The sequence below is a fragment of the Triturus cristatus genome, chromosome 1_2 (genome assembly GCF_964204655.1).
Source record: "Triturus cristatus chromosome 1_2, aTriCri1.1, whole genome shotgun sequence".
NCBI classification, from domain to species: domain Eukaryota; kingdom Metazoa; phylum Chordata; class Amphibia; order Caudata; family Salamandridae; genus Triturus; species Triturus cristatus.
In genome coordinates, this window is record NC_140580.1 from 319,152,980 (window position 1) to 319,180,228 (window position 27,249).

The window sequence follows — 27,249 nt, forward strand, 5'->3', positions numbered from 1 at the left end:
ACACCGAAGCACATGACTTTAACTTATTAACATGCAACATTAGGGGAGTGAATAATCCAAGCAAGACTGGACAGGTGTTAGCGTACCTGGACTGTCATAAATTTGGCATTGCTCTGATCCAATAATCCCACTGCTCTCCATTGGTTCGCCTGGCTCTTGCCTCCTCCTGTGGCAAACAGTTCTATTCCTCCTCCTACTTGACTTACTATTATGGGGTGGTCACCCTCATATGCAAAGCAGGTAACTTCTCACTGACAGAAAGCCTAACAGACTCAGCAGGCAGGATGGTGGCAATGGCCGTGTGGTGGACAGGCACCGAGTCCAGGTGATCAACATATATGGCCCAAATGTAGATGACACCCGGTTCTTTGATGATATTTTGCAGCTATGTATAAAATGTGGAGAATTGCCAATTATCTGAGGCAGAGACTTCAACCTCACTTTCTCCTTCCCAAACGATAGGACAGTGAGAGCTTTGCGGCCAGCATTATGCGCTGGCTCCACCCTTATACAGATTATACAGCAATGTGGTCTAGTCAATGCTTTGAGACTGCTGTATCCTACACACACTAAACATACGTTTCACTCCAAGGTGGTGACTTGAGGTTCAGCCCAAGACATCGTGCACTCATCGAGGTTATCTCAGGACTTCCTTACCTCAATGTTGCACAGCACGCTGGGTCTTCTGAACCAATATGTATACCTCTGCCTTTTTATATGATTGCTTTGAATCTGTTGTAAAACGCTCCAATACCCTCGGGTCTGGCCAGCGCTATATAAAACTCCCTAATAACTAAATAATATATATAAATACTCCTCGGAACATGATACCTCATCTAGGCTGAACATGTGGTTACTTTCAGACATGCTAATGCAGCAGACGCACACATGGTCCTACTCCCCAACACATTATCGGATCACTCCCCAGTGAAACTAGCTTGTTGTCAACTTAGTTCCTATGCGTCGTTTTACTACTGGCCTTAAAAGGCACTGGATCAAGTCATCTGCAGGGAAAAAATAGGGATGCCGTATTTGAATATTTTCTACCAAATAAAAACTCTGTATCAACCGCACCCACATTATGGGAGGCCTTCAAAGTTTACATCTGCAACATCTGTATCTCCAAAAGCACTGGAGTGCTTAAATCATGGCTACCTTACCAGTCTAGAGACGTGACTCAGAGACTTAGAAAATAGTTACTCCTTTAATAATGATGAGTCGTACTTAGTTCAGCAACAGTAAAGACTGCAGGAATACTGGGTAGACGCAGATCGTGAAGTTTTATACTTGGGCTGCGGTGCCAGAGCAAGGGCGTATGGTGAGGGCAACAGGCCAGGCAAAACACTGGCCTGGGTTGCCAAAAATGACAGGAGATGTGAAGGGATTAAAAGCATCAATTGTGAGGACCTAGGTATGAACACTGACCCAACTGCAATACTTCATGAGTTCTCGCTATTCATGTATATACTCAAAGACCTCATACAGACTAAGCTGATCTATCATCATACCTCAACCAGGTCGTACTAGCTTGGCTGGATGAGGAACCCATGGAGCTAATAAGCACTCCTAATAATCTAATTGGTGTTAAAAATGTTATAATGACTCTCCCTAATGGAAAGGCTCCCGGTAGCTATGGTCTACCTCTTTACTCTCACAAAGCATATATAGATATTTTGTCTCTGAGACTTTTCAACATGTATACTGAATCAATTGCAAAAAAGAGCTTTCCACTTTCCACAATGAAAGCAACCATCACGGTACTGCTCCAACCTGATAAAGTTCTCACTGAGTGTCACTCATATAGGCCCCTATCATTGCTTAACACAGATAAAACATTTTTGCAAAATTCTTTCACAGAGACTACCACCATTAATCATTAGCGGCTGGTGTTGTGTAGGAGTGGCGGGGCGGGCGATGGGAGGAACGGGTTCACAGGACGAAATAAAAAAAAAATTTTATTGAAAAAAACGTACCTGCAGCCGGTCGAGTTGTTCTGCTCCCAGCCTCCCCTGTTGCCAATCCTGATGTTGATGTCATGCATGAGAGCAGTGTCAGGATTGGCCTGAGCGCTCTGAATTTTCGCTCCCACGGAGACTAGGTGCCTGTGTTTGGTCTCTTTGGACAGAGCTGCAGTGGGCATGACAGTTTGGCCAGCCTGACACAGTGCACTACCACTCCCCGTGTGCATGTCATCCACCTGGCCCCGCCCTCATGACTCGGCATGAAAGGAAAAATAAAACGATAATAACATGTTTACTATCGATTTATTTTTCCTTTCCTGCCATTGCGGAGGAGCCACCACTGCCATGAATGCAATCTTTAATGCTGCCCAATCAGCTGGACTTTATGCCACAATGCTTCACCTCTTTTAATCGCCTTACATTTGTGGCCATCATACATAGGGCCAGAATTACGACTGTTTTTTGCGGTCGCAAAGGGGTTCTAGGCCCGTTTGCGACTACAAAAAACATGTGGTTCATGTACCAACCCTATTTTGCGAGTTGCTAATCAATTAGCAGGTCGCAAAATAGGGTTAGCGACTCGCTATTAGGAAGGGGCATTACATTTCTAATAGCGACTCCAAATACTATGTGAGAATGTTTTGCAACCACAATTGCGGTCGCAAAACACTCACAGTTTACCACCCTTCGCAGAAGGGTGATAAAGCATTCGCAAACAGAAAGGGGTCCCCAGGGGACCCCTTCTCCTTTGTGAATGCATGCACAATTATTTTTTAAGGGCAGGCAATTTAATGCAATTTGCGAGTCGCAAACATCAATGGTGGTACATCTGGCCCATAGAGAGGTCTACCAGCTCCCATCTGCTGCTGCCCTCCTGGACAGTGAGAAAGCATTTGATTTGCTTAAATGGCTGTTTATGAGAGAGGCATTTTGTTGTCTAGGTAATTACTTCCTCTCACTTATAAACCTATTATACATAACCCCAACAGCGAGTGTGTGTGTCAACAAACTGCACTCTAAATCATTTGCGATTAGCAGGAGCACACATTACAGGTGTCCCCTATCCCCCCTGATCTCTGCCTTGGCTATAGAGTCTCTGACTTGCTACATATGGGAGCTGCACTCCCATTGTGGACTGTCCCTTGGTAGTGCATCACTAATAATCTCTTTATACATCAATGATGTCCTACTACACGTGCAGCACCCAGTGGTCAATCTAGCATCCATCAGAGAAATTATGCAATTTGGGGTATAATCCAGGCTTCAAATTAAATGGGCTAAATCATAAGGGTTCCCTCTAACTGACACCTGCACGGCAACCACATTGGACCACTCCCTGCAATGGCGCCCCAACAGGGTGAGATATCTCGGGATCAGGACACCTACAATTTTAATGATCTGATGTGCAGCAACTTTGGTACATTCCTAGACACAGTTAAGTCAAGCATAGAGAGATAGATTCAACTCCTGTTAACCCTAACTGGGAGGATCTTTTTAATAAAGATGTTGGTAATGCTGAAATATTTATACCTGTTTGCAAACATCCCTGTCTCCCTCCCTTTTTACTTCTTTCATCAATTACCCTAAGTTCTCTCTCATCTGATATGGCACGAGGGTCAACCCAGGGTACACTGGGAAGTGTTGACTACCCATGCAGTTCAAAGGTCTTGCGCCACCTGATTTTTACATTTATTACCCGGTCGTTCAGGCTCACTACTTGAAATACTGGGCACCAATGCAGTATACACCTATGCACGTCAGGGTGAAACGAACTATACCCGAACGTAATCCTTGCTAGGGCATATCTGTGCGCCGCCTCATATATCATTGAGTGTTTTGATGAAATTTGTTGTTAGAGGCAACACAAACCCAGTAACACGTTCTTGCAAAATTAATATAATTTAATGTGAAGCATAATAAATGATTCATAGAATTTTTCTGATTACGTAAAAACAATGTAAAACACATATAGGGATTGTTAGTGGTGTTACGCATAGACACATTAAATGTATTTTGAATGATTAGGTTATGATGTAGCTGAAGTAAATGTACTACTGTAACTTACAGAGCGATTCTACTGAACATGCTAATGACTTTATGGAAATGCTAAATGTGAATAACATGGTGCATTCATTATTTTAGCTCAAGTTGTAGGCCTGAATTCACAGTGCATTCTGAATGTTCTTGTTTCTGAAATTAATGCTTGGGAGTCTTGTAGAATGTTGCTTGTTCCCATGTTTTGTATTGGAGGTGGACAAACGCCTGTTAGTGAAGAGTAAGGGATATTGTTTTCATTAGATAGTTGAGGAATGAAGGAGTTACAGTTAGTCTGCATACATGCAGAATGCTGTGAAAGGAATCAACGTCATGAAAAAAATTGTGTTTGAGCCTTCTGTAGACTACACGTGAGAAAAGCATTATGGGACATATGCTGAATACAAGTTTGAATATGTGATGCATCGTACACTGTGCCTTTTCCATGTTGCTTCTCTGACAGACAGCACCTGAGTGCTAGGTTACTTCTTTCCTACTTGTGGCTTAATTGACCCAACTGATGGTGCAGTGACTTCTTAGGAAGACTCTAACCACTGACACCTTTTTTCTTTCAAATCTCATGCTAAATTGCTATTTTAGGGATGCTAGGTTTAGAGTTAGAGTAGGGGAGATAGAATTAAATGTTTTACTTCCACGAAGTGCCAATGCAGGGTAATCTTAACTTTTGCTTCCTGATTTCATGCAAAATCGTCATAGAACTAGTTGTTCTTTTCTTGCTGCATCGAGTAAATCTCTTTTGGAGATTCGGATTTCTTCTGTTTACTTTGTATTTTTACACCCTTAAGCTGAGATTTGTGTATATCCAATTATTCCTGAATTTGTGATCAAATTTGACTAACCTGCATTTGGTTGTCAACCGGAGTCATTGTGTAGTCATATATTGAGTTACAATGTATACTAAATATTGAGTTGACAAGATTTTGCTCCCCTTTACACTTTATGCTGCTAAAAAGAACCATCACAGGATCAACATCAAACATGCATGCAACTCCTCATGGCCTACATGGCTTGGGCCGAAAAAGGTCGTTAAGTCTCAAATGTGCACTCTACTTTCCTAGCTCGTACTATGGACAAGGTCCTGAATGCTAATCTAAAATGGAAGATGAATTTGGGTTACCAGCAGTCTCATGAGATAAGCATTTTGTTGCGCACAAGTTAAGAAAACTATGCTCACTTATAAAACACAAACTCATACATTTTAAGTACTTGCATCAATACGATTACTCTCCTGAATCAATAGCTAAATCTGGTGGGAAAACTGATAGGAAATGTGTTATATGTGGCCTACTTAATGCTAGCTTAGATTGCTGCTATCTCACCACATACTGGAGGGAAATATTTTCCATTGTATCTGAGATTGTAGGGATTTCGATTGACTCTAGGGCTCTACAAGGACATACTTCAGCTTAAACCCCCCAGAGCTGGTGCCTTACCGCCATTTTACTTGTACTTACTAAGATGTGTGTAGGGACGATTCAGATGCTGATCGGGTGCCTTCAGTGAAAAGATGGCTGTGGGACATCGCCTACAGCCAACATATGTTGGTGCAAAAATGCTGAGACTGTTCACCCCACGGCTCGACCTAGGGTCATATGGGCTCCATTCTGACTTTACCTGCTGCACAAGGTAGAGACACCACTGCTTTCTCTGCAGTTTTGGAACCCCACCATATTATCATTTTGACTGCAATGAAGACCCACTGTCTCATTGTACCATTCCTAAATGTACAGCGTGCTTGCGTGTTGTCTGCGAATGCCTTGTGTTGTTTGTACTTCTCATCAATGCTTCATTTGAGCCAGTGGCTTACGGTGCCTGACACCAGCACTTAATTGTCTACACCAACTCATATGACAGTCTGCCAGATGATGGCGCTGTTTATATAGTTTAGAGATCAGCACACTAACAATTGTTTATTAATTCGATATACATTAAAAATGGCTAACACCTGCCACCCAAGTCATTCTTATAGTTTTGAGGTCTGAAATAGTATAAAATGCAACACCTGTAGCAGTATGATTAGTAGTTATGTTGATACTGTCATGGGGAGAGTGTGATGTAACAGCCAGAGGTGCTCACTTTGAAGCTGGGAATCCAGGTTCGAGTCCCAGTGTCTGCTCAACATTCTGTGACTCTGAGAAAATCACGTAGGGCCTGATTTAATTCTTGGTTGACTTATTACTCTATCACAATGGTGAGGGATATCCTGTCTGCCGAAATATGAATCCTATTATATCTGATGGGATTTATATTCCCTATGGACAGCGCCTAGAGGCCCTTGCGGGTGATTAGCTGTGATATACAAAAAGTATTTATTTATTGGCAGCACTGGCAGGGGCAATGGGTGATGCAAGCTGCAGGAGCCTCATGATGAGGGCCCTGGCACTTATGTATTTACAAATAAAACACTGATTCTCATACAACATTAGAATCAAACTGCATGTACTGTGTTTTTGGTTTTCTTTGAAGCAAAAATACTAATAAATAAATCTTTCAAAAAGCATCAACGTCAATGCACTGCCATCCACTTTCATGAAATCTCCACCTTCAAGAGAGAAGGGAGCAAAGACAATAACTTTCTGGTGAGTTGAGTTTTCCCTGGGGTCTGGAACTCCATCTCATCTTCTATCACAACTCTTTCCTATTATTTCTTCATAAAAACATGAAATGGCTGTTGTACCAACGCCATTTAATTAAAAGAAAGGACTGTGTTAGTGCTAAATGCTTCTACTCGACAAACTCCTCTCTAAAGCAACTACCAATAATCTTGTAAATTTGGTTAAGATATGCCTACATCTCTACACATCGTTTATTCGCCTATATTTATATATGTAATACTGTGAAATAGGGTACATTATTTTGTACCTTATACATCTGCTTTATTTTTGTACCTTATACATCTGCTTTATTTGTAACATATAACTTTTTAATAATTTATTTATTATATTATATATTTTAAGGTATACTGTTCACCCTATTTTCCAAATTATATTTGTGTACAATTGGAAACAATCACTCTTGTAACCTGTAACCTTTAACCTGGACCAGTACAAAGAGGTCTGTCAACTAGTTGGTATCCTTCCCGCTATAGAAAACTGCTACTAGATACATAAATAAATATTCTGTCCTTCTATATGATGATTTTAAATGCCTTTTATGATAACCCCACGGGAACTTGTTTTTCTTTCCTCTTTATATCTTTACCATACCTGTACTTGACTTGTGTAAAACCCTTATAAAAATGTATCTTGAAATTTAAATAGATTATGACTTTGACCCAGTCTAGTGAGGCCAGATAACCATGGTTGGAGCTTTGCAGTACTACTTTCAATTCAAACTTTAAAAATTCATATCTCCACTTCCACTTATTGGATTTTTGTCATTTTAGTATCATTTTATGTTTTATTATTTTTTCTTATTTTTCTAAATTGTTTTAGGATTTTTCTTGTGTTGTGTTTTCGTTTTGCTTGAGTACTGCATAAATACTATACATATTGCCTGTAAGTTAGGCCTGACAGAAGGTACCAGAGGGTTAAGCACAAGAATATTTAGTGACTTCAGTGGTTCAACCTGGCAAAGATTGAGAGTATTATTTGAGGTAGGTGTTCCCGACCCTCAACTAATACGCCAGTTTCTTCCAGTGCACTACTCACAAATTATTGCTTGTGTAGCAGTATTAAAACGAGGATGGTGCGCCACTTGGGTGGAAACCCAGGCCAGTTAGTCCTCTGCTTTGATGTCAGGGGTGCAGTGGCAGAGGAATAGGCTTGAATATTGGTCCTGACTACCTGAGAGGAACCAAAGTATGAGCTTTGGCGGGCTGGTATGTGTCACAGGCTGGAATTAGTCACAGGCTGCAGCAGTTTGAAACAATCACTGGGTTGCAAAAATGATCTAAAAGCATTAGTAACCCTAGCCTTCAAAAATTCACTGGGAAAGTAGACTTTAAACTCAGTAATTCAATAGTTCATCCACTTTTTTTGGGTGCAAATTTAATAAGGTATCAGAGCACTTTAAATGAGCACCAGTTGTGTCACAGATGGATCCATTAATTTTTTTGTTAGACACGGGGAGATTAAATGATTTACACAAAATCACAGGCTGTTAAGTGTCCCTGCCGAGATTCGAACCCGGTTCCGCAGCTTCGAGGTCGACCACCCTAGCCATTAGGCCACATTCTCTCTTCTACTTTTGGTGGAATCCGCATCAACAATATTCCATGCTAACATTAAAAACAGGTCAAAACTGGATCCAGAATCCTTATGCCATGTGTGCCTGGGAAAGGTTCTCCCGTCCATGGGTTTCCCAATTCTGGGTGGGATAAGGATGGCTTAAAGTATGTTTGAATAGCAGACTATTTGCAAGCTGACTGATCCTGACGCTAGCAGGAAATAATCACACAGGTTGGATTCAGAGGCAAGCCAATCAGTGGCCTCTCAGCTCGAGGGATATGCAGTGGCAAATGCATCACTGCATTTGATCCCTTTTAACAATTATCCTGCTGTTGAGCAACAACTTGAGAATGGCACAGCAAAGAAGAAAAAGCTACACTGTAGGTCCTTCCACTCGGAAGGACCCTTCAAAACTCCCATATACCTGTCAGCCAGACACTGGAGGTTTTGCCTCCACATCGTGACTGTCAGATAGGCACAGCCAACTCTTCACAAAGGAGGAAAGCTCCAACCAATGTTTGCCAAGATTACCTCAGCAAGCGCACACCCCTACCTGGAGTATTAGTGTGATTTCAATCAAATTAGCTGACCTAGCGAACAACTTAGAATGTCTGACTGCATGAGATTCAATTCTTCATAACAATTGCATGAATGTTCGGTGGGCCACAGGACTGATAAGGGCTACTAGGCAAGACTGTGGTGGATGTGGTTGTATGCCTCTGGTATCCTAAGATCGGTCATACTGTGGCTAGGCAAACTGGGACAAGTACACCCTTTCTGCACTTCACTTTCATGATAGCGAGGGTGAGCAGTCAAAGGCTTTTGAGGGAGTACGGGGGCAGAGACACAGGTCTCAAAAAGTCAAACAACAGGCGCAAAGAGCTCAATGTCCTTCCAGTGATTCAATTAATAAAAACGAAAGTATGGGGCGTGGCCAGCCAATAGGGCCGAGTGGAAGTGATCCAAGGTTGCGGCATGTCTCCTTTGGACCAGAAACAAGCATCCGGGACAGGTTTTTGGGTAACAGCCCTCATCCGCCAGGCTGCGTAGCGAGCACACGGGACCGATGTCTGGGCATACCCTTCCAATTTAGGGCGTCAAATACAAAAAGAACAGGTGATGGACAGAATGGTGACATAATCAAGCATTCAACCGGTCCCAGGATGCTTGTTTCCGGTCCAGAGAAGACTTGGCTTGGCAGTTCGGACTGTACGGTTCCCATGTGGAACAGGGCCAAGACAGATTTGCATATGGCTGGGTCTGAACTGGGGTGGCGAAGTGAGCTAAAGAATGATGATGGATTCAACCCAGATCTGTGACTAGGGGTGAGTGTCTAAAAAGTTTCAGGGCTCCGTCCATCATCTCCTTGTGTTTGCTATGTTCGCCCTAAGTTGGCAGGGTATGCCTAGATGTGGGTCCCTTGCTCACGTTGCCATTGGATTCAAGCTAGCCTGGCTGATGAGGGGTGTTACTCCGAAACCGGTCCTAGAATGCTTGTTACTGGTCCAGGGAAGACCTGGCTTGGCAGTTCGGGCTGGACTGTTCCCATGAGGAACAGGGCCAAGACTGATTTGCATATGGCTGGGTCTGAACTGGGGTGGCGAAGTGAGCTAAAGAACAATGATGGATTTAAACCAGATCTGTGACTGGGGGTGAGTGTCTGAAAAGTATCAGTGCTCCATCCATCATTTCCTTGTGTTTGCTCTGTACTGCAAGGCAGCCCAGCTCAGATTTAACACTGAATAGTCAGTGAGGGAATCAGACAAGCATTGACTGCACATTCACAGAGCGATAGTCGGCAGGGTTATATGAGATGTGCTTTGGAAACCTGGGGAACATCGACCCCGAACATCTATCTAAGCACCCTCATGAGTACCACACTTAAAACATGGGATGATGTGCTCAGACTTACAGAGTGGACCACGTTCTCCTCTCCATATACACTCATACATTTTAACTCAGCGTTCCTCCCGGCCTTGACACCAGGTCTTTTCGACGCTTGGCCAGGGTGGGTGTTTAACTCTTTCAGATCTCTTCCACAACTCTGACATTTTAACCTTTGAGAACTCTCAGGGGGATTTCCAACTTCCCAGCAGTGAACACTTCCGTTATCACCAGCTGAAGCACTGGATGTTACACCCTGAAGTAAGGGCAGCGGCCACCAATGAACTCACCCCTATAAACAGTTTTTTAGAATGGCAGGTTCCTCGAATGGGGCAATATATTCTCTATACACCTTGCTGCTGGATACACTACACTGTCCATGACCACGTCACATGGGTTTCTGGGTACACACTCTGGGAACAGAAATTAGTGAGGGGCAATGGACAGCACTACAGAGAGAGACATCGGCAAATGCAGTCACTCCATGGACACTATAAAACACTCTACAACTGATACCTGTACCCTAAAACATTGAAAATAATATACCGGAACACCTGTGATCTGTGTTGGAGGGTGTGTGGGCTTCTGGGCGACTTCCGCCATATCTAGTGGGACTGCCTAACAATACAACCCTACTGGGTGGAAATTTTGGCACACATCAAGGACATACTGGGCTACCTGATTCCCGACTCCCCCGAATTTGCTCTACTGTGCCTGCGAGACAAAAGTCTACACTATCAAACTAAAGATGACAGAGCCCTATTATGGATCTGTCTTGGAGCAGCTAAACTTACGATTGCAACCGCATGGAAAAAACATGAGGCCCTGGCGCTGACGCAATGGGATGCCCGCCTATGGAGGGCACAAACAATGGCGAGAATGGCAGAGATATTTACGGGCGACTTCAAAATCTTTGAATTCTGCTGGGGCCCACTAATAACTTACCTCTCATGGAGCCTACCTTTGATAGCTTTCCCCCGACCACGCGGGCTTTGCACCTCTTCCAGTTCTGATCTCTAACGCAGTGCCTGGGGGCACCATGCTGACCCCACCTTTCTCCACACCCCACAGAGCCCTAGACTAGATGTAGCTACCTGTTTTCAATTCCACGTCAGGACTTGAAAATTGTCTTAGTTTTTTTTAACTCTTTCTATTATGTCTTTTACCCTTAGTTAGGGACGGTAGGGGGTGTTTGAGGGAGGGGGGAGGAGATGTCAACCATGCAGCTGTATACTCTGTAGAACTACAGGGGGAACGCGGGGAATGTCAGACAGTACTGTTTGTGACTTATGGAAAATTCAATAGAAAGAAGTTTGAGAGAAAAAACTGAAGTATTCTGATCTCACAACAACGTGAAATATTACACAGATAAATGGGGATTCCGAAACAGGGTTCTATCAGGCTACAAAACAACTACCGAGTTGAATAACCCAAGGGGCCATTTTGTTCAGATTGTGAGCAAAAGTGTTTACTCTGGCAATTGCTAGTCTGTTAACTGCAGGTTTATCTATACCAGCGCAAGATACAGTCTCTCAGTCTTTTCTTCTCACGCCCGGGTTAACTTGGAATGCAGCTTGTTGTGGTGATTGCTGATGCGCTCTTCAACGCTGTACCCTCAATGTGGCTGCGGTTTGTCATCTACATGGTGAGGGATTTTGTCCTGCATGTACTGTTTCGGTATAACCATTTTTAAGGTGAGAACCAACAAATGGTATATGGTGTTATGGTTGGCCATTGAGTGCTTTTTGGATGCAGTTGAAAGGTCATGTAAATGTGTCAGTTGCATGTGGTAAGGGCTGTCTATGATATATTGAATGTGTGTTATGTGTAGGTGCTTAGAAGTGCAAAGTATGCTCTTGGAAATTGTGGTGTGCCATTACTATCTCTGTGTCATTGCGCGTGAAGCTACCTTACTGAAAATGTATGGACTGTATTTCCCCTTGTGCACCTACAGATATAAAGGGAGAAGCACCTTCAGTATCAGCTCTTAAAGTCTCCTAGGTACCTAAGGGAAGATGACAAGTGAAGGAACGGATGACTTTCAACGGATCAATTTTGGCAATAGTCTGCCAACACCCTCTCAGTTTAAATAATTTTTATCTCAAAGACTTAACTAACTAGATTCAATGCTTCTTTCTGCACAGAGTGGAATGGATGAAATCACCATGGACATGTCTAACTGTGCAAGCTGCAAGAAATCAGTTTGCAGAGTGCAACAAGTAGAACAAACACATTAAAGCCAAGCAGTTTGCACAGGACTCTAAAGGCACGATAAAATCCTACCTTATTTACACAAATATTCTGATCACATCTGGTATATCCATTGTGGGCTGGAGGGTCCACTCTTACACATTGTGGGTGCCTGAGGAGTGTAAGAATCGACAAGTGTGTCACGACACCTCCCTGTTTATACCAGAAGGAAAATCCATATATAGACGTATAATCAGATCAGACCTGCCAGAGACCCTAACAATAATGAGTAGGTGGCACCTTCCTTTTCCAGCCCCCATGAGATGACAAAAGGAACAAGAGAATTTTCTACAGATCTTTATTACATACTCGCATAGTTGCACCTAAACTAAAATATTAACAATGATTAGGGTCACAATGACAATGGCAAACAATATACAAAATCAATATCCCACACGCAGATATCTTGTCCTAAAGAGATTTCCCTAGATATCTATCACAGTGAGACGTATGTTACCATAGGGGATACCTGTCTTTAATGTGATAACATCCGTTCTTGGAGCAGCTGGTGGGTGTCCGTGAGGTCCATGTTGCTAACAGCCAAGATGGCCACCATTACCCCGGTCTTTGAAAAGTTATGCTTCTCCCTGCACATTATTAGAATGGCGTAGTCTCCCCCACAAGATAGAAAACTGTGAAACAGATTCTCTATCTTTCTCCTTATGTGCGAGAAAAATTGGATGGAATTACACAACGGTGGCATTGGCCTAATAGTTATGATAAGTCAGACATTGGATCTAAAAGCAGCATTCGGTTTGTTTAGATGATTATATAAAAAACGCGTGTATACAGAACATATCGTACATAAAATAACTGTATTGCAAAAAAAACAAACATAGATTTGGGTTCTAGGAAAAAAAATAGGTCATGTATTGCAGCATTTATATGGTGCTTACTTCCGCTATGTGTGGTGCTGCCTACATGGATAGCATGCTACACCATGTAGGGTGTGCGGCAATAAAAAAGCATTACTTTTTTTTCCTCTGCAAAACGTTAAAGTTGATATCATAACTACTTTTGCCTGACTGCTTTTAGCAAAATGTGAATTTAAATATAACTTATTATTTTCCTACAGTTCATTCACATTTTCTTGTAAAAGTGTCATTAGCAATTTTGAATTTGATAGTTTATCCTAATATTTAGCATTCGCTCTCAATAATATGTGTGTGTGGGGTGTATGTGTGAGTATGGGTGTATGTGTGTATGTGTGTGTGTGTATATATATAATATATATATGTGTGTGTGTACATATATTGATAGATAGATGGATAGATAGATAGATAGATAGATAGATAGATAGATAGATAGATAGATAGATAGATAGATAGATAGATAGATAGATAGATAGATAGATAGATAGATAGATAGATAGATAGATAGATAGAGGAACGATAGAGAGAGAGAGAGAGAGAGAGAGAGAGAGCTCATCTCCTCTTTTCCACACTGCAACTTTCACTGATGTGGAATTTTTAGAGACAAAAGTGTGGAATTTCAAGCATTTTCTGAAGAGCAACTTTGGAATGTGTATGACTCCATTAATTCTTTGGTCTGTCTCTTCTAGGTCAGTAAACAATTTTCTGATGACTGGACCCAAGGTAAGAGGCATTTGTTTGATCTATATGTTAGCTTTTAGTCAATGTATTATGTCCTTTGTTCATCTCCATCTCAACCACAGCCATACATCATCTCATTATAGACTAATTGGCATAATGCCAGTAACTCTTCACATATTGTGAGCATCTATGGCTTGATTGTGCCCTACCCTGAAATGAAGCTGGCCCTAGAATAATGATGGTATTGCTGGCCATATTGTGGACATCCATGACATGATGGTGCCCATGCCTTCGACAATGAGGGGCCTGGTGTCATGGTGGTATTTCATTCATATTTGGGGCACCCGCAGTCCCTGGTAGAAGTTACTGCTAGAAACTGGCCGTGGAATAATGGTGATAATGCTAGTCATATTCTGGGCATCCATGACATGAGAAGATGATTCATGTGTATGCAAGGCAGAATCTATCAGTATGTGAAGTAGTACATGTGAATGCTAAAGGAAAATGGCAAACTGATGTGTTTGCACCAAATACACATTAGAATGGAAAACGTTGTATTACAGTAGAAATATAGTATTTTTTCTTGAAAATAATATGTTTTTGTTTAGAAGTGTAATGAACTGGTATTTGTGAACACTTAGGGGACGATTATGATGCAGGACGGACCCGAGTCCGTCCGTCACTGTTCTGGAACAGGAAACGAACGACCTCCAGTCGTCGGTTCCAGCCCAGGAATTAGGATGCGACTGAACCCAGTTCTGTCGCAATCCTATACTTTGCTATGAGAGCATGCATTCCCAATGGAATGCATGCTCTCATAGCAAAATGCTAAGGTGCATCCCGGCACCCTGAGGCAGGCACCTCAAGGTAGCTGCCTCCGAGTGCAGGGACCAACAGGCCACCATTTATCGGCCTTGCACTGATGGGGGCCCTGCTGGGGGCCCCCAAACCTGTTTCCCAATGCTTTTTTTTGCCGGAAAGACAGGCATAAAAAGGCAGTGAGAAACTACCATCGTAATCCCTCGGCTGGAAAGAGCCAGCCGGGGTATTAATGTGGACCTTCCGAATGGTGTACGGGCTCTCTGAGCCCGTTGTAAGCCATTCGGAAGACTGATTCGGATTACCTTCCAATTGAGCCCACTGAAATGGCTCAGTCGGAAAGGAAGCCAAATCGGTGATTACGATGCAGGCAGGAGGCTCTGACAGTCAGAGCCCTTCTTGCCCGCATCATAATCGGGCCCTTAGTATAACACCTGGAAGGAGAAATAGCACATAGAAGTAGTAAGGGTAGCGCATTGGAGTAGCACAGCATAGTTTGTTTCCCAGAACAGATTTCTTTTTAACTTTCAAGCAAGGGTCATAAAGATTAACAACATTATTGGAAGATTGTTACAAGATTCCTCAACAAGGTACGACTGAAGCATATGGAGCTGCTTGGTACCATGATCTTTTATACCGTAGATGAAATGTACCATGGGAGCAGTAGAAACAGGAAGAGGACCCTGGCTTAATCCACATAGCTTTCACATACTCACTTAGTGGTGATGCTTCATGTATAATGAGGCCAAAGATCCATGTCCATGCGCTGATCACATCTTTTTGGCAAGAGACAGGCTTAGTAACCAGTCCGTCTAACTAGGAGGTTTTCAACATTTTTTGCTCTGAGACCCTCTAAGCACAGTGCTTTAAAGTCAACCTCCTCCAAAACTTTATGGCAAGGATTAGGGTGAATGCGAGTGATCGGGCAGAGTGAAGGGTTTATGAGATAATTACAGGGTTACCCTTTCTGTAGCTCATAATCCAGAATAAATGTGAGAATTATAAAACAGCAAATGGCTCAAGTCTATTAATTGACCCAAAACTACTGCCCCCCATAATTGGGGTGTTGAGAGCACCTTGCAATTCTAGGCCCCAAGAAAAACACTATATTTCTGGGCCCAAATGGTTACCTGACCATCATTTTTATCTTGAAACAGGCTCTCTCTCCTTTTCAAGAAAAAAACCAATGAGCCCCTACATGTTGTTCCCTTTTTCTCTGTGCCCTCAGACCTAATGCTACAAAGGAAATATAGCCCCCAAGAATCTTTTTTAAAGTGAGATATTCACGATTTTTTGATGCAGTAGGCCCCTTGGACCCCTGAGAACCAGTGCCACTGCACCTGCTTCCTTAATGAAAGCTACTGCCTTGCAAAGTAGACAGTCGTCTTTGCCCTTTGTTAAACACTGGGTTCCCATTTCTCCGAGGCTGAAAGCAACACAGCAACTCAATTGTGCAGTAGGCTCTAATGCAAGAAAGGAAGGATAGTAAAACAGTCATGATTTCATTTTAGTTGGCTTCTCATACCGGTGGGCCCAGGTGCCACTGTACCTGCACCACCAATGATACTTTACGCCCCTTTGTGTTAAAATAAGAACAAAAAACAGAAAGGGTGACCTTGGCATTAATGCTAGTAACGACGATGGGCTCCCATTCTACTTTTTCATCACAAGACAGCTATAATTGCAGTTGTCATTTACACTGTTGGCCCCAGTACCTGCCTCACTAATGGCAGTGATGGCCCGTTAAAAAAAGCCCCCATAAATAGCCCCCTTCCTTGGGGACATCTCTCAGAAGAAGCTGTCACTGTCCACCTGTAAACACAGAAATGAGCCCATACGTAATTCCCCTCCCTTCTGGGCCACATCTTGAACACTGTCCATGGAAGTCGATCCTTTCCTCTTTTTCCTGGGCCATTACCCTGAGGCCTGTAAGTGAAGGTGGGAGTGGTTGGGGGTTGGGGGTTATTGAGAGCTAAGGAAGAAATACATCTCACCAGCCTTTAATTGATGGACTCACTTAAAGCTTCATGGTGATGAAAATGTATTCTTTTTGAGAGGAAATGTAAGGGTGTTATCAGCTGAATCCTAGAGTAATGGAGACACCTACAAAATTGTTGCCATTAGGTACAGTTTGATTACTTACTCCTCCAGAAGGGCTGCAGACAATTCTACGGCTCAACCACGACATAGGTTTGCCGTGGCTTAAGCACGTCCATGGTTGGTTCATTAAAGTAGGGCTGAAGCATTTTTTGGGGGGAACCCGCTCAATTATCTATGGCCTCTAGGAAAATATTAAAATCAACCTTTTTGTGCCTATATTCAAGACAGCGTGTCCCACAACTCAACCACTGGCACATTAACAACACGATTCCTTCTAATGAAATAAACTTGGACCTTTGAGCCATTTTTAAATGAGGTGCAGCCACAATTAACAAAATCGCAATATATATGAAATTTCGATATGGTATTTTGCAAATAAATTTAAATACACTGAAATTGGCTCACAAACAAGGGGAGGAAAAATACCGAGTGTTGTGCACTTTGTCAATCCGGTGCAATAGAAAAGGATTTACATTTATTATTTTTCTGCCCAGCTTACATTAAACCAAGAAAGAAATGGATCAAACCCATTTGTTGGTCATTAAGTATTTGGTCCTGCTGTGAGTCAGCAAGAATATTGAGAACTGATACCTCCCAGAAGGTCATTTTTAGTGTTTTAGTATACCTGTTTGATGTAGGCCTAATAAGAACAACTGAAGGTTTAAAATTGTAATGTACTACATTTGCAACATCGTCATTATATTAGTCTTGTACTTGCGCTTTATCTACCATATTAGTAACACCGCTGCTACATTGGTTTTTAACTGCTTTTTTTTTGTTTAGCAACAACACTAGTACATTGTCACATTAAGTACATATGTTGCATTTTAAGCATTTGCACTATTGAGTATACTATATTAGTTACTTCACTGCTACATTGGTTTTGCATTCGCACTTTATGAATTAGCAAGATTGCTAGTAGAACGTTACAATAAGCATGGTTGTAGCACTTAAAGCATTTGCACTTTTCGAACTGACTTCCTTTAAAGGAGTCCTATCCAAAAGTAGCATTTAAAGCGCCTACACTTCCTGAATCGACTCCTTTTTAAGAGGTTATATTTAAAGAATACCAGTTAAATATCTGTTCCTTTAGTGTTATTCCTTGGTTTCCTACAACAGTATTTGTTGTGCCTCCTCAATAAGTTTTCTAAGTTTTATTTATTTATCAAGTTTAAATTTTAACTGTACTTATCTTTCTGAAATATAAATGTGAACGGTCATGTATTGAAAATATGAATTTTAATACTTATGCAATGGTCTAGCGCTACCTTTAAAGACGTTTTTATATTCTAAATGTATTTATTGTCACTGTATATCTTTTATGCTTTTTTAAACCGAAATAAAGATTGAATTGAAAATTGATACTGCTAAAATATTTATTTTGAAAGCAATTGTTTTATCTCAAACACTCCATCATTTTGTGGCTGCCTTTCTTATACTGTGTGTAATACTATTTTAGATACACATACAATAAGATAACAGTGTTTTGCGTCACAGGCTGGGACCTCGTAGCACTATAAATACACAAGTCATTATTCCCCACAGTGCAAACTAGGATTCAATTATGCACCTCCCTGGTCTCACACACACAGACATCTGCAATGATGACATTAACCAATTGTGGTTTCATAACGTAAAAGAGTACATTTCCCACCGATTCGTTTTATTTTTTATATAAGCTATATGTGCATAATTTTGCAGTTACCTGAATGCAAAAACACAACAAAATACGTACAGAATATTTTGGGGTTTTAGCCACCTCTTGACTATGTCACCACACTCACTCATCCCGCCTCCATGGCACTCAGGATCACAGTTCTCATACTTTTTTATGGACTTCAGGGCTGCCTGTAAATCAAAACAGCCGGGAAAAGCGCCAAGGTCGCACTTTTAGGACATCTTCATTTACAATTACTTGCACAGACAATTTTACTCCCCTGGGAATGCAGCCAAGGACCACCAGTGGGCCACACCCCACAGTTTAAAGACGTCTGCTTTACCCTCCGTAAAAGAGAGAGAATGGATGCGTTGTGCGTTGGGCAAAAACATCTGCACATACGCTTGATGTGTTGAAAAGTACAGCGAGGGGCTAGAAGGTTCTCAAACTAAAAAGTTCTGAAATGACCAGCTTTATACATACATAAATCTGTGTAACTTGCATTTAAAGGGAGATCAGCTGCTCTTCTTTGGGGTGTCACGCTTTGAATCATGTAGACTGAATGAGTTATCCTGCATCATTGCAAAGCAACACAATGCAGAGCAATACAACAAAGGGCAGCATTTGATGCGTTATTTGATTTATTGCAGAGGTTTCTCTATTCCTGATGCATACTCTCTGTTAGTTTTCATCATTAATCCTTCTATTAGAATAAATGCATGCTAAAACCTTCTACCCCAGGATCTGGCATGTTTCTTGTTCTGAGTCAGAGTTGCATGATTACAACTTTCTCCCAATAACTCAGTGCTCAAGCTTTGATACACCAGTTGTTGTTGCCAGGTTTGGAAAACTTTCTTGGTAACTGGCATATCTCGGAAAGAAATCCAGAATCCCATCTAAGACAAGGGGAATTAAGTTTATTGTCCCAAAATGGAAAGCTACATTTTTTGTTGCAAAATGTGCATATTTTCATAATATGCCTAGTTATTATTAGGGTATAGAAAAAATATATTTGCAGATAAATATGTGAAGCTAATATTTGAGTGATAATCACTAGCTGTCATAGGACTTACCTTATAGAATTTGGCTAATCATCTGCTAGCTGAACTGGTAAGGTCTCTGTGACATGCGTGATAACACTGCTGTGTGTTAACCTATTTTCATCCTCTCCCTTACACCAAGATTATCAGTCATTACATATTATTGAGAACATACTTCGAAGGGGCAGAATGGCAAAAATGAAATGAAGTGAAATGTTGAAGTAGTAGTGTCTGGTGAGTTAGAAATGATGGAAACCTTTTGGCCCCTGATAGTCTCCTCAGAACTGTGATGTAAGTGTTAGAGCGGAATGCAATGAAGACTGCTTAAGAATGTTGAGTTTGCAGTTATACACAGACGATAAAAGACGTGTAATACTAAGCTTCGTGTGTGGTGTAGTCATTGGCGAGTACCCAAGCTGGCAGGACACGGCAGAAGTGATGATAGATGCTATGAAAAATGTGGAAATGCATTTTCTGAGTTTCCTGTTTCACCTGTGTATTTTAGACATTTTTTAGAACATTTGTAGAAGAATACACCATTTTGCTACCATTTTCTCAAATAGTTCTTAAGGTGGGTCTTGCTTCAACACAACTCTGGATATCGTCAGACTTGCTTGGCAAACCAAAAAAGTATTGGAATGCTTGTTGAGAACATGTTTTTTATTGAATTTATGTGAAAATGGTGCAATAAATTGCAAAGTTTGAGTCTAAGTATAAAACCTCAGCACACGTCAATTCTTATATACATAATCACATTCCATCAATATTGTAGGCAAGAAGACACATCAAAAATCCACAGCTGGCAGCAGGTATTTCTTGGTATTTCTTTACTCTTTAATCCAAGTTGTCATTCTTTGCTATTCATTAAAAGTTCACTGTAGCTGGTCCAGGTTTTACACCATATAGAGCCTGAAGCCAACACGTGTTTCGTCGCTATTACAAGTCTGTATATGCGACTTTTTCAAGGCTGAAGACAAGATATACCAAAAGCTGTTTGAAATAGAATCCGCATCAAAAGTTTATCCAATAGGTGGCGGTAGCGTAGTGGACATAAATTAAAGTCCAAGGTAAAGGTCATGTGCGCACTCGAGAACATCGGCAGAAACGTGGCGGATGCTACTTCATTTCCCTAACATTTTCAGCTATGAATACTGGCTATTGATGCGCACATGACCTTTACCTTGGACTTTAATTTATGTCCACTACGCTACCGCCACCAGCAGTGGATTTTTGATGTGTCTTCTTGCCTACAACTTCATTGATGGAATGTGATTATGTATATAAGAATTGACGTGTGCTAAGGTTTTATACTTTGTATCTGACTTCGGCCTTGGCTGCTAATTAGGAGCAGTTGGTGGTTCTCTCCTCCTTATTGCACCGTCCCTTTAAAGTGTAAGTCTCCCTATGGCTAGTGTATTTTTTCTTTTGCGCCTCTCCTATGCCCAATACCACCTCCTTACCTGTGTTTCAAAGTTTGAGTCTGGCCACATTTTTTCAAAATATTCTTAGAAGGAGAATTCCCACAAATACCATGGGAGGACGTGGGATTTGCTTTGCTCCCTTTATACGCTCACTCATTGTAATTTGGGTCTGAAATTTACATCACCATATTTTATAAACACTAACTAACCACCACTTAGGGGTCTATTAGGATGTTGTGCGGATCGCCACCGCCCGGCTGGCGGTGGCGATCCGCACACCATCACAACACAATTTACCCCCCGCCATATTACTATAGCGGGGGTACCGCAATGGACGGAAAGTCTGTCGGCTGCTTTTCCGCCGGACGGATTGCCGGCAGGGCGGAAAAGGCCCACAATATGGTGGCGATGCTTTCCAGGCACCACCATCCATATTAGTATGCCTGCGGTGGGTATGCCTTTCCATGGCGGAGACTCCGCCATTGAAAGGCATACGGTAAATGACTTTGGGGACCCGTTGCGGGCCCCCGGGGGGGTGAGGAGGTGGTTGGCTGCACTGACCCCCCTTCATTGCCACGCACAAGGTGGCAGGCACCGCACGGTGCCTGTCACGTTGTGCCTGTCAATGCAGTGCATGCAAATTCAACATTGTGGCGGGTGCCGCTTACAGCATCACCCACCACAATGTTGAAGATGCAGGATGCGACCACCAGGCGCACCTCTGGCAGCCGGTCTCGTTTTCCGTTACGGTGGTGGTCGGACAAAGTCCGCCCGCCATCGTAATGGGGCCCTTAATGCTTGTATAAACACAGTATGTATTCCTAAGGCTGCTGTATTAATGATAGCTGTAGAAAATTAATATCAGAATTTTCTCCACAGACCAAAGCGCTATCATAGTAATATTGGAGTTAAATAACAATCCCATTTTCTAATTTTGGAGAAAACATATTTAGGGATAAGACGCAATAAAAAATAAACTGTATCACATCAAAAAAATCTCTTTAGTCAAATGCTAAAGATAGTTTTATGGCTTTAAACGAGTGGAAAGAAGAGCTCAGATCAGAAAATCTATGCAAATTACCTAACTTGTTAAACGGCCAAATTCCCAGGGTAACTCTAGGTTGAGAAATCCACTTTGTCAAATCCATTTGCATGAAATTCACTTTTATAACTGCATCATCAAGTTTGATGATGTCAACATTCACACAAGCCAAACAGCTTTTGAAACCAAGACCTACCTTCTATTGAATAATAAACAGCTCTAAATTAGACATGCTCGATTTCTGTTTGGCACACTATTTTTTTGTTGAATTGTGCAATCTATCTACAAAACCAGAGTAGCACGATGAGGACCAACTTTGCATCCTCACACACCAACCTGCTCAAGTGTTAAATGAAAAATAATTGGATCAGAGATGAAGATTCGTAAACTTTTCATAACATATACAAATCATTTTGCATGCTGAGGCAGATTTATCACTGAGAGCCTGCCTATAAGGCAAGGTCCAGAAAATATTTTGAATGATTATATTAGGAAGATGAATAACAACAACAACTATACCATAACTCAGGCCACCCAGATTAGCCGGAAACAAATGTATTTCTTGGATATTGTGATATACACACAGTAGGATAAGTTACAAACAAAGCTACATTCTCACAAATATGACTCTGCACCCATAAGTGCACAACCGGCATCTCAAATTTCCAATATGTCCAACGTACAACTAGTCAAGATAAAGAGAACCTGGGGTGATACATAAATATTTGAACAGAAAGCAAGTGGAGTTGTGAAGAAATTTAGCCATAGGAATATCTCACATGTCCTATCAATAAAGTAAAGAAAGCAGTGGAAACAATGGACACAAACTTTCAATGACAACCACATCAACCACCAAAAGAGAAGAAATACATTATCCAACCAAATGAAGGACATTAGATTTTCCTGAGTGTTTGACAAAAGCACAGGTACATGTGACTAGAAAAAAACAATACTTTTGATTAGCCTCAGTGACACACCAAAAATGATATTTAAAAAACAAATTTCAAAACTGATCTTTGCCCATTTGAATACAAGAAATACCATTTTAAGACTTATAATCCTCAAATATCAATGAGGCCAAAGCGATGATTTTCAACTTGTCATAACAGCAACATACGTAAAGAGAGCGACCCCTGACCTCCTGGTAGGTCGTTCCCCCAACCACCGCTGCAGCTCCGCCTGCACCCCCGCTGCCGCTGGTCACTGACCGCTGCTGCTGCCACCGCCGGTGAAATCACGACCCTCCTCCACCCGCAGGCTTCCACCTGCGCCTCATCCCTGGTGGCCAGTGGTGGCCCTTAGGTTTGTTGTTTAACTGCTTCGTTTTCTCTGTTTATTTTTCACTGTTTACCCTGCCGCTGTTGTCTTGCTCCCGCTCGGTCTGTGCCCCCTGACCCCCGCTCGCCGCTCTGCGTGTGCCCCAGTGTTTCTGATTTCTGTACCCTGATCGCCGCTCTGCTTTGTGCCACTATGCTTTTGATTTCTGTATTTCTGTATCCTGATCACCGCTCTGCTTGTGCCCCTGTTTTGCTTTCTGTACCCTGATCGCCGCCCGCTCTGTGCCCCTCTGCTTTGTTCACCTCTCGCTCCTCTGTGCCCGCGCCGGTCTCCCGTCCCCCGTACCCGCCGCTGCCTCCCCTGCGGCCACGCCCCCTCAGCGCCCATTCGCCACACCGGTCCCTTGCCTTCCGCCTCCCAGCTGCTCCTCCCCCTATATGGCGGCCGCGCGCAGCTGGAGCGCCGCTGGCGCGCCTAAGGCAAGCCCGTCTGCGCCTGTCCGCGCCTGGACCGCGCCCAGTGCCAGAACCCCTGGCCCCCGCACCTGCCAGGAAAACCACCTCCGCTACGACGCCAAGACCCTCATCGCTCTCAACCCAGGAAGGACCCACACCTGCTGCAAGGCCACCCCGAGACGCACCCACGGCCCCTTCACCTGCCGGAACTGCAGCTTCTCCTGCCACGAAAGCGCAAAGACACCCACCACAACGGAAGCCAACCAACTTAGATGCATCCTGATTAACACCCGCTCCGTAAACAAACACGCCATCGAACTCTGGGACCTACACGACACCACATCACCGGACGTCGCCTTCCTAACCGAGACCTGGATGAACGAAGCCTCCTCGCCAGACATCGCCATAGCCATCCCAGACGGGTACAAGATCACCCGCAGAGACCGCACCAACAGGGCCGGAGGAGGAATCGCCATCGTCCACAAAAACACCATCTAGATCTCAACAAACACCAACGACACCCTCAGCACCGCCGAACACATGCATTTCCAGGTCCACACGAACTCAAATACCACTCCATCGCCGACCTCATCAGCACGCACGCGCTGACCTCCGCCAACTGCATCCTCCTCGAAGACCTAAGCTTTCACCTAGAGAACAACAATGACAGCAACTCCTCCAACCTGACCGATAACCTCGCCAACCTCGGACTGAAACAACTCGTCTCGTCGCCGACCCACAAAGCCGGCCACACGATTGATGTCATCTCCTCCTCGAGCCCCCACATCACCTTCAGCCACGCCTCCGAACTCTCCTGGACAGACCACCACTGCATCCACTTCTCCTTCCGTAAACCGCCCACACACCACCGCACCCTACAGACCCCCGCCGCCGCTGGGGCAAAATCACCGAAGAACAACTACAAACAAACCTCGCACCCAACCCCCCGACGACCCCAACTAACCCAGATGAAGGGGCACTCGCCCTCGAACGCTCGATGAACAACTGCGCCAACACCATCGCTCCACTGAAAACCCCACCAACACAGACACCAGCAGAAGAGTCAGCTGGTTTACCCCGGATCTCCTCAACTCCAAACGCACATGCCGGAAACTAGAAAACATATGGCACAACGACAAGACGGCAGACAGCCGCTCTGCTAACAGAGACGCCATCCGCAACCATCACCACCTCATCAGGACCGCCAAAAGAATCTCCTTCACAGACCGCCTTGACAACAACGCACACAACAGCAAGGAGCTCTTCACCATCGTGAAGGAACTCTCCAACCCCAGCTCCAACGCCAACGACATCTCACCATCGCAAGTCCTGTGCGACTCCCTCGCCACCTTCTTTCACTGGAAAATTACCGACATCCATGACAGCTTCAGACCCCCCGGATGACCCCTGCCGACCACACCGCACCGAAACCACTGCACCCCACCGCCCACGACACCCTGACATCCTGGTCCAACGTAACCATCGAAGAGACAATCAAGACCATGGGTACAACCCACTCCGGATCCCCATCCGACCCTCTCCCACACCACATCTTCAACAAAGCCAGCAAGTCCACCGCTCCCCACCTGCACAGAGTCATCAACCTGTCCTTCAAGACCACCACCTTCCCTGAGATCTGGAAGCACGCAGAGATCAACGCCCTACTGAAGAAACCCAAGGCGGACCCTAGCGACCTCAAGAACTTCAGGCCCATCTCCTTGCTTCCATTCCCTGCTAAGGTCATCGAAAAGATAGTAAACACCCAGCTCACCCAGCACCTCGAAGACAACAACATCCTAGACCCGTCCCAATCCAGATTTCGCAGCAACCACAGCACCGAGACAGCCCTCATCGCCGCCACAGACGACATCAGGATCCTGCTGGACAAAGGCAAGACGGCTGCCCTCATCCTCCTGGACCTCTCCGCCGCCTTCGACACCGTCTGCCACCGCACACTACGCACGCGCCTCCACGACGCAGGGATCCGTAACAAGGCCCTGGACTGGACCACCTCCTTCCTCTCTGGCAGAACGCAGAGAGTCCGCCTCCCCCCATTCCGATCAGAGGCCTCCAAGATTATCTGTGGCGTCCCTCAAGGATCCTCCCTCAGCCCGACACTATTCAATATCTACATGGCACCACTAGCACGCGTCGCCCGACAGCACAACCTCAACATAATCTCATACGCCGACGACACTCAGCTGATCCTCTCCCTCACAAAGGACCCCCTCACCGCCAAATCCAACCTTCACCAGGGAATGAAGGCCGTCGCTGACTGGATGGAGGACAGCCGCCTCAAACTGAACACAGACAAGACGGAAATCCTCATCCTCGGACCCAATCCCTCCGCAGGGGACGACTCCTGGTGGCCCACTTCACTGGGGTCCTCCCCGGCCCCCACCGACCACGCACGCACGCAACCTGGGAGTAATCCTCGACTCGAAACTCTCCATGACCAAACAAGTCAACGCAGTCTCCTCCACCTGTTTCAACACCCTCCGCATGCAGATGGATTCTGACCAACACGAGGAAAACCGTCTCCCAGGCCCTAGTCAGCAGCAGACTGGACTACGGAAATGCCCTCTATGCCGGAGCCCCGTCCAAGCTCATCAGCAGACTACAGAGAATCCAGAATGCCTCCGCACGCCTGATCCTCGACGTCCCGCGCCACGACCACATCACCCCCCACCTGAGGAACCTGCACTGGCTCCCCGTCGACAAAAGAATCTCCTTCAAGCTCCAGATCCACGCACACAAAGCACTCCACAAAACTGGCCCAGCCTATCTCAACAGTCGACTCTCCTTCTACGTACCCAACAGGAACCTCCGCTCCGCCGACCACGCCCTGGCCACGGTCCCACGCATCTGTAGAACCACTTGCGGAGGCAGGTCCTTCTCCCATCGCGCCGCCAAGTCCTGGAACACCCTCCCCCTCGACCTGCGACAAACCGAAGACCTGCTGACTTTCAGGGGACAACTCAAGACCTGGCTCTTTGACCAGTAGCAGCGCCTCCCCCCCCCCCCCCCTCCCAGCGCCTTGAAACCCTCACGGGTATGTAGTGCGCTTTACAAATTATGTGATTGATTGATTGATTGAAAGTTGAGACAAACAAAACAAAAACAAAGCAAATATAAAAAACCCATTTAGATATATAATTTAAAAAAAGGTTGACTGGCACAATAGTTTTATTATACATGCAATGCTATGTCCTTGGACTAATGCATGCAAGCACTGCTCACTCAAGACTAGAATACTAAAGCATTACAAGATGGGTCATTAAATTTGATACCAAGTACTACTGAAAGAGCACTATGTCACAAGACATGAAAACCAAAGAACTTTCCTTACTGTTTTCAATTCAAAACATACCAAAAAAACAGGAGTAGAGGTGATAGAAAACTAAACTAATACAAATAAAATGTATAGCCTATGGATCAAGAAACTTAAGGCTGTGAAATGGAATTGAGTAAGATGCTGAAATGTATATCTGGTTTCTTCAATAGCTAAGATCCCCATATCAACTCAAGGCAGGCAGTGAATTAACCTTCTTTTGGAAGAACATGT

General features: G+C 43.8%; 1 protein-coding gene across 1 annotated transcript in view; it reads left to right on the top strand.

Annotated features, from left to right (window-relative positions):
• WNT8B (Wnt family member 8B) overlaps positions 1-27,249 on the top strand; it is a 542,910-nt gene that overhangs the window by 233,545 nt on the left and 282,116 nt on the right. Inside the window, exon 2 of the mRNA XM_085603883.1 lies at positions 13,881-13,914. Coding sequence (XP_085460009.1) covers positions 13,881-13,914 — 34 coding nt within the window. The remainder of the gene's footprint in view (positions 1-13,880; positions 13,915-27,249) is intronic.